We start from the raw sequence: 15,003 nt of genomic DNA, 5'->3' as shown, positions 1-15,003 counted from the left end.
TGGACTTCCCACAGGGCAGGGAACCCTGACTGCTCTTTGGACTGGAGAGGGGAGAGGGATGGGAAGTGGAGTGAGAGGGAGGGAGATGGGAAGACTTGGAAAATTTAATAAAAAATATATTATTTAATATAAGTTAGTGCTACCGATAACTAGATTTTATAAAATGAAAGAATAAAAAGAAGATAAATCTAATATTAACTAATAAATTTACCTTATTGCTTAAAAACACACAAGAAAATTAAATTTATTATTTCTTCTTTGAATCTCTAATAGTGAGTAGATCACATATACTTTTAGGCAATACTGTGATTTAGAAAGCACCTATGGATGCTAATTTGCCATGTTAGCTCTTAAAGACTTGATATCAAAAAGGAATAAAATATTTTTTTCTATCTTGGCAGGAGGGAAGGTACAAGCTATGATTTGGAAAAAAATTACTCAGTAGCACATCTTGTCAAAGAATTATCTTTTCAATGATTCAATTGTTCAAGACCCCCTCAGAATATCTCTTCCACATGCAATCTGCAGTTCCTCCACACTTCAAAATTTTTTTCTCAAGCAGGTATCAGACATGTCTTTGAACCACATTCTTACAGGTACTTGAATTATGCCTTCCCACTACCTTAGGGAGTCCCTTCAATTTAGAGACATGAAATTCAGTGTTTGTCTGCCCTCTGGTCAGTCTCTACTATACAGTTGGAGTATATAAGAGTATGCTTTGTAAAGACACTGATACTTTGCACAGCATTTCAAATTTAACATAACTTTGCATAACCTCATGCATGCCACAATGTATTCCCCACATGATTATATACACATTAAGCACATGACATTCATATATTTAAAAGGAATGGGATCTATGCTACTGGAACATGAGGAATTATAATTGTTCTGAGCTAAAGACATTTGTCACTGACATCAAAGCTGTTGTGATCCAGCTGCCCTCACTGCCCCTGACTGACAGCAGAACTTCCTTGTGGTCTGTAATTGACGTGGTCTGTAATTGACAAGGATGTTTGTGTTCTTCTGGCCGGTGGGTCTCCACAGAAGGAGTAGAGGTATAAATGGTTGCTGGGCAAAATAAAGGTTGTTGTTCTTCCACCTGAAAAGAAGCCCCCGTGTCTCAATCCCAGCACCCCCCTGCCTGTCTTGGTATCCAGGCTGTGCTGGCTGCGATAACTATAGTATTTATTTAATATAAAAGGTTATTTAGAATAAACATGAAAAAAATGAACTGAGAAAGGTGATGCTGTGTAAGTAGAGGTTCTTGTTTTTTAAAGGCTAAAGCCTGTAGTGCAAAATACTGGGATTGGAATAGAATCATAGAAAGAACATGGGTAAAACTCAGACCAGTGGACTTAAAAGCACACCTGAAAGTTCTAGACCAAAATCACATCAAAATATATCTTCCTCCATGATCAGATTTGATTCATCCCATAGTTGTAGAGATGGTTCAACATATGAAGATCTAGCAATGTAATCCACCATATAAATAAACTGTGGGAAAAAGTATGATCATTTCATTAGTGTTTAAAAAGCATTCAGCAAAATCCAACACCTCTTCATGATAAAGGTCTTGGAGAGATCAGAAACAAAAGAAACATATCTAAACATAATAAAAGCGATATACAACAATCTGACAGCCAAGATCAAATTAAGTGGAGAGAAACTCAAAGTGATTTCACTAAAATTAGGAAAAAGACAAGGCTGCCCACTCTCCCCTTAACTCCTCAACATGGTTCTTGAAGTTTCGATCAGAGCAATATGACAACAAAAGTAGATCAGGGGATTCTCATTGGAAGTGAAATTTTCATCCTTTGCAGATAGTATAATAGTATATATATATAAGTGTACTCAAAAACCCTACCAGCGAACTCCTACAGCTGATAGATACCTTCAGTAATGTGGAACAGTACAAAACCAACTCAAAAAAAAAAAAAACCCAGTAGCCCTCAATATACAAATGATAATGAAGCCGAGAAAAATTCAGCAAAATTTCAGCACTTCAGAATCGTCACAGATATCATAAAATATCAATGAGGATACTAAGAAAGACTTGCACAGATCTAATCTATATGGGAAGTAGAAAAAGACAAGATGTCCTGAGTAAATTGGGGGCATGGGAGACCTTGGAGTCATGTTGAAGCAAGAGGGGAGAGGCTGGGAGGGGAGCAGAGAAGAATGTAGAGTTCAATAACAAGCAATTTAGAAAATTCTAAACAACAACAACAAAACAGAGACAAGGGAAGGTTCCTAGTCTCTTGTCTGTCATGCCAGCTGCAGTAGTGATGTGTGTCTCCTGACAACATCTTGTGGGATGGAGTTAGCAGTCAACTTCCATGTACTGGCAGCATTCATAAAGCTGAGCATGCTGAAGGCTGACATAACAATTTAAGGTCCATCTCATGGAATCACAAAGCAAAACGTGCTAAGTAAAACAGATCCAGATAAGCAAAAAAAAATCTAGACAGGTTACACTGTATTTGAAAATATACATAGCCTTGGGAGAGAAAAGAAAAGGAGCATATAGTTATATGTTTAAAAATAGTTTAAAATATTCATTAGTATGGCTATAGGATTGGGCCATTTCAGGCTCTCTCTCTTCAGCTGCCCAAGGACCTAGTTGGGGGCATCTCTCTGGATCCCTGGAAACCCCTCTAGAGTCAAGGCTCTTGCCAACCCTAAAATGGCTCTTTAATTAAGATATATACCTTCCTGCTGCCATATCCACCCTTCCTTTATCCCTACCATCCCATTCCCCCAAGCTCTCTCCATCATCCACTTCTCACTTGTCTCTCCCTATCTCCCCTTTCCCCCATCCCACCCCACCCCTCAGTTCCCAATTTTTGCCTAGCAATCTTGTCTACTTCCAATATCCAGGAGGATAACTATATGTTTTTCTTTGGGTTCACCTTCTTCTTTAGCCTCTCTAGGATCGTGAATTGTAGTCTCAATGTCCTATATTTATGGCTAAAAACCAGTTATGAGTGAGTACATCCCATGTTCATCTTTTGGGTGTGGGTTACCTCACTCAGATAGTGTTATCTATTTCCATCCATTTGCATGCAAAATTCAAGAAGTCATTGCTTTTTTACCACTAAGTAGTACTGTAATATGTATATATTCCACACTTTCTTCATCCATTCTTCCATTGAAGGACATCTAGGTTGTTTCCAAGTTCTGGCCACTAATGAATATCTTGCATATCATCATAGAACCTTCATTTGGCAATGGATGGAGATAGAGACAGAGACCCACATTGGAGCAATGGACTGAGCTCCCAAGGTCCAAATGTGGAACAGAAGGAGGGAGAACATGAACAAGGAAGTCAAGACTGCAAGGGGGGCACCCACCTACTGAAACGGTGGGACTGATCTATTGGGAGCTCACCAAGGCCAGCTAGACTGGGACTGAAAATGCATGGGATACAATTGTACTCTCTGAATATGGTGGACAAGGAGGGCTGCTGAGAAGCCAAGGACAATGGCACTGGATTTTGATCCTACTGCATGTACCGGCTTTGTGGGAGCCTAGTCTGTTTGGATGCTCACCTTCCTAGACCTGGATGGAGGGGGGAGGGCCTTGGACTTCCCACAGGGCAGGGAACCCTGACTGCTCTTTGGGCTGGAGAGGGAGAAGGAGGGGAGTGAGGCATGGAGAGTGGGGGAAGAGGGAGAAAAAAGGGAGGTGGGAAGGAGGTGGAAAATTTTAATAAAAAAATTAAATTAAATTAAAAAATAGTTTAAAAATCTTGAAGTCCTTAAATAAGGAATAAATTAATAAATAATATAAGAAGGCATGTAAAGATGGGAAATACAAAGATACTGAATCCTGTATGTTATTGTGCTGTTTTTCAAATTTTTGACTGCTGATAAAGGTTCAAATAACTGGTAAGAATAATTGAATTATAAAACTTGCCTGATTATGCAAAGCTATATACTTTAGAAATATCTTGAAAACAAAATGTTAAGTCAAAAGCTGTGTTGCTTTGTGGAATAGCTTATGCTTTTATTTCCACAGGAAATTAAAGGCTGTATATTCATTCCAAGTTGATATGGTTCACGTTTGATCGAGGAAGACTCCCTGAAAATCCTGGCTACAGATATAAGGAAATAACCAAGAAAAACTACAAAACACATTATGTATATTTTAACTCTTCAAACATAAAATATAAAATCATCTTTGGCTACACATGTTCAAAACACAATCTATACTTGTCTTAGTACAGATATCTATGTTATCTCTAAAGTTTTTTATATATTCAAACCAAGCAGACTAAACATAAATGGAAACAAATGGCCAAGGTTATTCAGCCACTTAAAATGCCTCTATTGCAGTTTCCTCACAATGCTCAGAGTTCTGCATCTAGATCAGCCCCAAAGTTGTTGACTGAGTAGGTGCAGACTCATAGAGTATGACTTGACAATGACTATAATTGTTTTTTCACATTTTCTCAATTATGCCAGTGCCCTAAGTAATCAAGAAGCAGTCTAGAAAAAAAAAAGACACGCACATTCTCAAAATATGGTTTATAGATGTTTATCTTTATAAAGAGGATGGTTATAAATTATTATTTCTTATGGTAAAACAAAGCAAAACAAAACAACAAAAACTTAGCATTGGATTTAAGTTGAAAGATATCTTTCTAAAGCAAACAAAAAATGGAGATATAACACAGAAAAGATCAGATAAAAGGGCAAGATATTGAATCTACTTTAATCCAAGGTAACCATATAACTATTAATCTCAAAATGTTTTGCACACACACACACACACACATTTGTTATTTTTTGTTTAAATAAAGAAGAACCATGTCAATGGAGGTGGTCACTGATAAAGATCTAGTAAATTTATGTTGTAGCATAGAGGGGGTCCAGAACCAGCATCACTTCATTTTCTGATGTCCTTTTGAAAACTTGATAAATTCCTTATAGGACCGTGAAGTGACAAAGGGACAATCAGAATGATTATGTTTGTGCAAGTCTCCAGGTCAATAATCTCGGTTATTTTAATCGAGGGCAGCTTCCTGTTCCTCCCGGGTTTCTAACATGCTCAGGATGTGGTTGTAACACTGTGTCTGGCACAGTAATAAACCGCAGAGTCCTCAGATGTCAGGCTGCTGAGCTCCATGTAGGCTGTGCTGGAGGATTTGTCTGCAGTCAATGTGGCCCTGCCCTGGAACTTCTGTGCATAGCCAGTACCACCATTACTAGGATTAATATATCCAATCCACTCTAGGCCCTCTCCAGGTCTCTGCTTCATCCAGTTAATATTATAGTCAGTGAAAGTGTAACCAGCAGCCTTGCAGGAGATCTTCACTGCAGACCCCAGGCTCTTAAGCTCAGCCCCAGACTGCTGTAGCAGGACCTGGGATTGGACACCTGTGGAAAAAAATGAATAAATGTCATTGTTATCAGAGTGTATAGTGGTATATATTTATTTCTGGAACTGGAGAGCCACTTACATACAGAAGCAGACACCAGGAAGAAGATGACCAACGTCCATTCCATGGTGAGGACTTCTGTGAGGACTGCAGAGAGCACACTGTGATAATCTGTTGTGTGTGGACACCTTTGTATCTACAATCATAGATTCACATTGTTTGCATATTCATGAGGCATGGTACTTCTTAGATAAGGACCTAGCCCAGCTAGTTTAGTCAAAAGGATCCTGAGGTATAAGTCCTCATCCTGTCTGAGTTGGTAGCCATTACTGAGAGCTGTGGTGAACATATAGTTAATAGAAAAGGATTAATCATTCAGCTTAAAAATGGAATCCCAATGTGAGACATTTAAAACTTTTCCCCAAAATATTGATTTTTAGGTGGTGATAGTGAAAAGGATAATTGTGAATGGAAGTTAAAGAATTCTCAATTTAGGAGAATTTGTAATCTTTTTAAATGTACAAGGAATTAATATTTCTTTTGCAGCAGGTTTCAGATATATGTTCCTGGGAATGTTTTCTTTAAATTCTTTTCTTTTTATCTACTTGTTTGCTTTTTATAAAGAGAAGGGATGGTTGTAGAATTGAGAAGTAGGAATGTGGGAAGGATCTGAAAACAGGCACAAAAACTGTGATCAGAATAAAATATAGTTTAAAAAACTATGTTTTACAAAAACCAAAAATAAATAAGTGAATTTTACTAGTATAAACGAAAAAGTAGATCAATATTTAACAAAAACATTTTACTGTGTTTGAAAATTAGGGATTTTATATAATAACTGTATCAGGTGTTGTTCTACTAATAAAGGAGCCCACAAATGCTAGGGAGATCATTCCACTCCTCATCTCATTTCTGTCTTGTTGATTATTGGCTCCATTTTGCCCCCTGCTGGTCCTGAGCTCCCCTGCAATTTGGTATGTCATGATTTACTCTTAAGTTTCAGGGTCTCTCTTGCACAATAACATAGTTATGCTACTTCAGTGCTCACAGAGATTGGCTCTTGTTTTCTTGGAGATACTGAAGGGATATGCCACAGACTGTACCTCTATTGTTATACATATTCTGTTTAATGCCATGATATTTACTCATGGCAACTGAATTCATATCCACAGTATTCACTAGCACTACAGACTCACTGCAAAGAATTATTGCATGCTAAATGACAGTTGACAGGAAAAATAAGCATCTTGTTTTTGCTAGACTCCTCATATTTTTCAGGGAATCATTAGTTGGTCTAGACTAATTACCTTGTAAGGCACTTGTCATAAGTTTCTAGGTTAGAGTCCTTGGTTCCTGGGGGACTGTGTGCTTTTCAGTTCTTGATAAAAACAAGTCACTTCCTGAGGCAGTGAAGCTTACAGGCCATATCTGTTTCTTTATATTTCCTGTAAGTCCATGAAAGATATAGAAGTTTGAGAGAACAATTGGTTATAGACATTAATATTTTATACCCAAACTTTCAAATATCATAATATGCAGTTAAATATCATTTCTACAATCATAGCAACTGCTATTATAATATTGTTTTGATAAGAGTATAAATACCTGGTTGTTCACCATATAATTGTCACATTGTCAGTCTTGCTGAGTTCCCTTTATCCTGGCCTAGTTACAATTTACTTCGCACTGACTATAATATGGACACTTTGGCTTGTTAAGAAAGCAATGCTGTTTACAGGGATTATGTCAATTGAACTAATACGGGTTTTTTTTTTTAAGAATCATTTGTCCAAATCCTTGAAAAACAGCTTGTTTCAAGTTCATTAAATATTGTTCATATATTTACCTCTTTTCTTCAGCATACCTGGGAGATACTTAGAAATTAATTCACAGACTCCTGATGTCCATAGTGTGCCCAACCTGCAGGTTCACTGTTGTAATTGCTGGTCACTAGCAGCCATCTCTGATGACTCTCACTCTGGCATTAGGGAACAGACAATAGATCTCTTGGTTTTTGTGTTAACACTGTGCTTTGGAATGAGTTGTGTTTCTCTAGATATCAGTAATCCCATATTCTATAGTTGATTTGTTCTCCAAATTTTCTTCATGGGTAACAAAAATATTATTTACAAATGGCTCAGATATGAACCTGTAGATTCTCGTTTTCTTTTACATATATATGAAATCTATAATTTTTGATACTAAATCAACAGCAAACTTTGCTTCTACCATTGATGTGTCTCTAACTCAAAGGTAAAACTTTTCAGCTTCCCTACCATCAACAACAACAAAGAGATCTATTTCAGTAAGCATGGAAACAATATAAACAAGAAAATATCTATAAAAAGCAGAAAACTGTGAATAAGAATTTTTTGTCAATGGAGTGCAGGTAGAACAGAGACTGGAGATGACAGCAACTGGCTTGTATACTATCATCTCTCAGACTTTTTGACAAGCTGAGGGTATAAGAAACACCTTCAAAGGAACAATTGCATGAAACATTAAGGCATAAAGTAATCTTTAGAAGTATGCAAATTTAGAATATGCATTTGTGAAAATGTTAATTGTTTCCACCCTATTAGGACATTAAAACATTGGAAGTTAGAAACAGTAGACTTCTTGTTTGCCTCTCCTATTAACTCAATCCTTCTTCCCAATCCTTAGTTTGCTTGTCCAGCCTATACTTCATGCCTAGCTACTGGCCAATCATCTTTTTTATTAAAAAGAAGAGCAACACATTTTTACAATGTACAGGATTATCCCACAGCATTAAAAAGGTACAGATCAGAACCACCTAATTCCACACACTGTGAAATCCCATACAAATACAAACTTAAAAGCTACACTATGTATGCAAAGGAAATTTAGGTTAAAATAAGAGATATATAAATAAACAAATAAATAAAATGACAAAAAACACATGATATAATGGGACTAGGAGCCTCCAAAATGGTTTTCAATTTGATAACTGAAGACTAACTTTTGCAGTTCAAACAACTTATTCTTTTTTTTATTGAGAAAAGGAAAAAAAAGTTTCCCCCTCCTCCCCGCCTCCCATTTCCCTCCCCCTCCCCCCACTGCTCTCCCCCTCCCTCTCCAGTCCATCGAGCAGTCAGGGTTCCCTGCCCTATGGAAAGTCCAAGGTCCTCCCCCCTCCGTCCATGTCTAGGAAGGTGACCAACCAAACTGGCTAGGCTCCCACAAAGCCCGAACATGAAGTAGGATCAAAACCCCGTGCCTTTGTCCCTGGCTTCTCATCATCCCTCATTGTTCGCCATGTTCAGAGAGTCCAGTTTTATCCCATGCTTTTTCAGTCATAGTCCAGCTGGCCTTGGTGAGCTCCCAATAGATCAGCCCCACTGTCTCAGTGGGTGGGTGCACCCCTCGTGGTCCTGACTTCTTTGCTCATGTTCTCCCTCCTTCGCTCCTCATTGGGACCTTGGGAGCTCAGTCCAGTGCTCCAGTGTGGGACTCTGTCTCTATTTCCATCCATCACCAGATGAAGGTTCTATGGTAAAATGCAAGATATTAATATCCATACCAATATCTTAAGACTTAAAGGTCTTTATTTTGAGCCCATGTTTTCAATTCTGGCTGTGAACAATTTATTCTTGACAGCAGGCTCAAGAATAAGAACAGGAAATTAATGAAGTCTATATCAAACAAATTCACATATTTTTTCTCATAGACTAGGTATTATCACTTTCATTTGCAATTAGAAATAGTAAAACAACTATTTTGTGAGAAATATAATTGTATAAACTGTTTGCTTGTTGAATTTGCCTTGAGAGATACAGTAAGTTTAACAAGAAGGAGCACAACCTGAATGGGTATAACAGATAGTGCTAATCCCAATGGAGAGAAAAAGGCCACTACCTCAATTTGAGCCAAGTTTTAAGCAAGCATAATTTTTATTGGGGTTGTTTCAAAAGTTGACCAGTGACTGTCTCCTAAATTAGTTTAAAGAGAGCAATGCTGAATCCATCAATCCGTGCCCTTTTAATGATTAGAATACAGGTTGTTTGAGAGAATGGAGACAGTAAGTTTATTAAAAAAATAATCTCAGAAAACATCATATGGTCAATAACCATGTAATTAAATGGTTACAGGGATGGTCTCAGACTATTTATCATCTGTATAAAGGATGGCTACAGATTTTTTTTTTAGTTAGTCTTATATGCTGTTGAATTACTGAAGGTGTTTAAGAGTTTTAGTAGTTCCTTGATAGAAATTTTGTGTAACTTATGTAAACTATCATATCACCAGCAAATAGGCAGAGTTTGACATCTTCTCCAATTTGTATCCTCTTGATCTCCTTTTGTTGTCTTATTGCTCTAGATAGAATCGCAAGTATTATATTGAATAGATATGGTGAGAGTGAACAACCTTGTCATGTTCCTGATTTCAATGGGATCACTAATGGGCCAATCAGTTTATAACTAATGTAGACCTCTGTGTGGTTTTCTGGAACTTAACAGAGGCAGTACCAGGCAAGACAGAAAACCTCAGTCTAAACAGAACAGTGCCCATGTAGATAATTGAATCCACATAAAGCCTAAGAGAGCTTAGGAAGTTATTTTACACAGAAAAAAATAGAGTTAACTATGACTTATTGATAGTAGCACTTTCTTGGGTGGCTCTGCTTGACAGAGGCAAACACTTGAGGGAGGTTGAAAAGGGAGGGGGGAGGCAGGGAGGGGAGCAGAGAAAAATTCAGAGTTCAATAAAAGTCAATAAAAAAGAAACTCACTTTACAACAAACCATATATTAATTACAAAAAAAGAGAGGCTTCCTGACTCAGCATTAGCTGCATAAACTTGCAGTTCTTTTAAGAGGTCCTCTCACAATACACTTAAATGCTGTTGATGAAAAGCTGACTGCTTGCTTTTTGGTAGTTTTGGGGACCTTGAAACACCATAGAGTTGTGGCAATAAATTTGGCTTTTGCCAGTACTTTCACCGTGAGGCTAGAATCTCAGGGAGCTAAAAAATGGGCTTGATCTAGTCATCAAAGCCACAGCTTTAATCCTACTCATATTGCTTAAAAAAATTAAAGACTCAGGTGGTCAGAAAAAGAGATAGATATAAAGTGAAGATACATTCAAAGACAAAGAAAACCTCTAAATTATTTGCTGTGTGTTTAAAAATATATGAAGACTTGGAGAGGAAAAGGAATAAAGTCCTTAAAAGAAAAAAGAAAAAAAAAGAGTAGTTGGGTATGGTGGCACATACCTTTAATCCCAAAACTTGGGAAGTAGAGGCAGGTAGATTTCTGTGAGTTCAAGTACAGCCTGGTATAAAGAGGGATTTCCAGGACAGTCAAAGAGAAACCTTGTCTTAAAACACCAAAATTTAAAAGTAAAAATAAAAGAAATAGAATTTAAAATAAAGGTACCTAAAAATGAAAAATACACAGAGAATCTGAATACTGTGTATTGTTATGTTGTCTTTGAATTGCTTGACAGCTGAGGAAGAAGCAACAGTTGCTAAAAGACATTTGAATATAAATACTGAGGAATTAATAAAATATAAATATTGTGAAAATACCTTGACTTCAAAATTGAAAGCAAAAGATATGTAACTTTGGAGAAAAGATTTTGTTTTTCTTTCCACAGTAAATGAGAGGCTGTGGATTCATTCTGGATTAGGAACAATCAGGTTTATCAAGGAAGACCCCCTGAGAAATCTCCAATAGAAGCAGATGGCCCAGATGTCTGAATTCTACATCCAGAACAGCCTCAAGACTGCTGAATGAGATGATCAAGCCTCACGGGATACTCCAGTCAGGACACGTTAATAATTACAAATTTTCTTTAGGGCCCCATAAGATTATAGCACCCCAATTTAGTAGTAAGTAGCCTGAAAAACTATGACCACATTCCCAAAAAATGGACTATAGGTATTTTCCTTTGTTTAGAATGTTGATTACAAAACAAAGGATATAAGATTCAGAGTTCTTGTTCGTTAAAAATAAGGGGGTATTGCTGTGGGACAATGATTTTACCCTGTAAACATTTGTTTCTTGTACTTGTTTAATAAAATTCTGATTGGCTGGTAGCCAGGCAGGAAGTATAGAGGGGGCGACCATGCAGAAGTAAAGGTGGGGCAATGAGAACAGGAGAATTCTTGGAAAAGGATTCTGCAGTTGTGACCTAGCCTCAGAGGAAGCAAGATGTGACTACCTCATCGAAAAAGGTATGAAGCCATGTGGCTAACTCCAACAAGAATTATGGGATAATGTAAGTTATACAAATTAGTAAATAAAAAGCTTGAGCTAATGGTCTAATCAATTTATAAGTAATGTAGACATCTGTGTGATTCTTTGGGACTTAATGGCTGCAGGACTGGATGGGACAGAAAACCTCAGTCAACATATCACTTTGAGTTTCTCTTCTATTTAGTTTGCTATTGGCTGTTGTCTTGCTGTACATTGCTCTTCAGTAGGTAAAATTAATATAGTAATAATGACAATCTTATCAAAAGCAATCTATAGATTCAAAGCAATGCCCATCAAAATCTCAGAAAATTTCTTCACACACCACAAAAGAAAAACACTCAACTTCATATGGGAAAGCAAAATCCAAGGATAGCCAAAACAATCCTGTATAGTAAAGGAACTTCTGAAAGCATCACAATCCTTGACTTCAACTTCACTACAGAGCTTCAATACTACAAACAGCCTGATCTTTGCATAAAAACAGACAGGAAGACCAATGAAACCAAATTGAAGACCCAGATATCAACCCACATACGTATAAACACCTGATTTTTGACCAAGAAATTAAAAAAAAATACAAAATGAAAATAAGAAAACATATTCAACAAATGCTGCTAGAATAATTGCATGTCAATATGTGGAAGAATGAAAATAGATCCATATCTTTCACCATGCACAAAACTCAAGTACATATCCATAAAAGACCTCAACCTAAAACCAACCACACTGAATCTCATAGAAGAGAAAGTTGGAAGTACAATGGAATGCATTGGCATAGGAGACCACTTCCTAAATATAAGCTCATTAGCACAGGTCTGAGAGCAGCAATTAAGAAGTGAGACCTCCTAAAACTGAAAAGCAAAGGACACAATCAGCAAGATAAACAACAGCCTACAGAATGGGAAAAGATCTTCATCAACCCCACATCACACAGAGGGCTGATCTCCAAAATATACAAAGAAATTGGTCATCAAAAGAGCAAATAATTCAATAAAAGATGGGATACACACTTAAAAAGAGAACTCTCAGCAGAGAATCTAAAGTGGCTGAAAGACACTTAAGGAAATTCTTAACATTCTTAGCCAACAGAGAAATGCAAATCAAAACAGCTATGAGATTCCATCTTAAAACCTGTAGGAATGGCCAAGATCAAAAACACTTATGACAGCTTATGCTAGTAGGGTGTGAGGTAAAGTGAAAACTCCTCTGTTGTTGGTGGGGGTTCAAAGTGGTTTTTGAAATCAGTATGTCAATATCTCAGAAAATTAAGAAACAACCTCCTTTAATACCCAGGAACTCCACTTTGAGATAAATACCTAGAGAGTGTTCAATTAAACAAGAACAGGTGTTCAACTACATTCACAGCATATTTGCCATCGCTGGAAGCTGGAAACCACCTACATGCCCCTCTAGCAAAGAATGGATACTGAAAATGTGGTACATTTACACAGTAGAGTTCTACACAGTGGGAAAAAATGACATCTTGAAACTTGGGGAAAAAGAATGAATCTAGAAAAGAACTTATTGAGTGGGGTAACCCAGACCCAGAAATATAAGAATAATATGTACTCACTCACAAGTGGCTTTAGACATAAAGCAAAGAAAAAACTGTGTATAATTCTCAATCCCAGATAATGTAGACAACAAAGAGGATCCTACAGAGACACACATGGAACTAATCTACATTTGAACTAAACAAGACTAGATCGAAGTAAATTGGGAGTGTGGGGATTATTGGAGAGGGCAAAAGGAGTGGGGGGAAGGAAGGGTGGGGAGCAGAGAAAAAATATATAGCTCAATAAAAACAAAAATACAGCACACTGGCTTCTTCCTTTTAAATAGTGTTCAGCAATTATTCAACAGAATGGAAAAGAGGCTTCAACAACCTCTGCATTTACCATTCATCAGCCAATGGGCCTCTAGGCTGATTCTGGTCTTAGCTTCTATGAAGAGTGTGATACTGACCACAAATGATCTGGCATCTTTGCAGTAGAGAGTCCTTAGGTGTTTACCCTTGAATGATGTATCTAAGTCACATGAAGTTTTTCTTTTTAGTGTTTGGAGAAAATTCCAAGCAAACTTTCAAAAGAACAAAAACAGTTTATTTACACTCTCTCCAACCATGCATGAAATATGGTTCCCTTTCTTCAATTAATCATCAATATTTGGTGTAATTTGTTATCTTAATATTTACTATTAGGGGCTGGAGAGATGGCTCAGAGGTTAAGAGCACTGCCTGCTCTTCCAAAGTTCAATTTCCAGCAACCACATGGTGGCTCACAACTATCTGTGACAGGGTCTGGTGCCCTCTTCTGGCCTGTGGTCATACACACAGACAGAATATTATATACATAATAAATAAATAAATAAATAAATAAATAAATAAATATTAAGTAAAATCTTGTCCAGGAAAAGATTGACTCTAAAACTATTTTTAGATTTTAGAGATTTCCTGATGGATCAAATGTTGAAAAATATAAACAGTATATATTTGCCATCTGTTTAATGGTTTTGTTTCAATCATATGAAAAAACATGATGTTTCTCAAAGCATCACAGCTGTCTGTATGTAGAATTAAATTATTCTTGGCTTTTCCAAGGCTTAGGAGAGGACGCTGTAGGCTGTGAGAAAAATCAGAGAATAACCCTCTTTCTGTGTTTGTATTTGTTTCACCAATACCCATAGCCACTACCACAATAAAGAATATGTTCCAGTTTCAGCCCATGGTAGAGACCTTTCAACTCAGGGAGGGTGAGGGTGGGGGTGGTCATATGGTGCTGTATAATATGGATAGCCCTGTAATTAACAGCACAAATTCAGCTCATTGGCATATTCATGAGACAGATAGTAGTACTTATCAAGATCTGATCAAGCTTTTACAGGAGATAGAAGACACCTGGGACAACAGGAAAAAGAAGAACACGTTTTAACCTTGTCTGAGGAAACACACTCCATAGTCATTCTCTTAACTCATTTCAGACAAGCTTCTTTCCGTTAAGATATGTCTTCATCTCCAGGTGGTTCAACAAAAGTCAAATAGTACAGTCCATGAGACTCCTCAGGGTAAAAGTTATCTGTGGTTTGGGAAAGTTCCTTGAACCCACCCTGGCCCCATGAGGTGTCATTAGAGAATATTGGATTCTGTTGTTGAACTCTGATCACTGTCAGAGTCCATGAGACATCTGCGATATTAGCTGAGTACTTCTGAGATACTATTTTCATATGAGTCTTAGTATGTGAACTTCAGCCTACTGAATAGGAGGATAGTTTTTATCAGCCTATATATCTGGTATGTGACCCATACTTGTATTTCTCATAAGTAAACAATAGGAACCAACAGACCTCTTGATAATTTCAGTGTTCTAATATCTTGGCTAGAATTATTTTTCCTTGACATTTGTTT

General features: G+C 37.2%; 1 gene segment (V, D, J or C); it reads right to left on the bottom strand.

The window, feature by feature from the left end:
* Window positions 1-5,037: 5,037 nt before the first annotated feature.
* On the bottom strand, window positions 5,038-5,545 carry LOC142834962 (Ig heavy chain V region 108A-like). The segment is given in 2 exon segments: window positions 5,038-5,381; window positions 5,465-5,545. Coding segments are annotated over 2 exon segments (375 nt in total).
* Between the last annotated feature and the right edge of the window lie 9,458 nt (window positions 5,546-15,003).

Source organism: Microtus pennsylvanicus, chromosome 14 (genome assembly GCF_037038515.1).
Source record: "Microtus pennsylvanicus isolate mMicPen1 chromosome 14, mMicPen1.hap1, whole genome shotgun sequence".
NCBI classification, from domain to species: domain Eukaryota; kingdom Metazoa; phylum Chordata; class Mammalia; order Rodentia; family Cricetidae; genus Microtus; species Microtus pennsylvanicus.
This window is presented reverse-complemented; position numbering and strand designations above follow the sequence as displayed.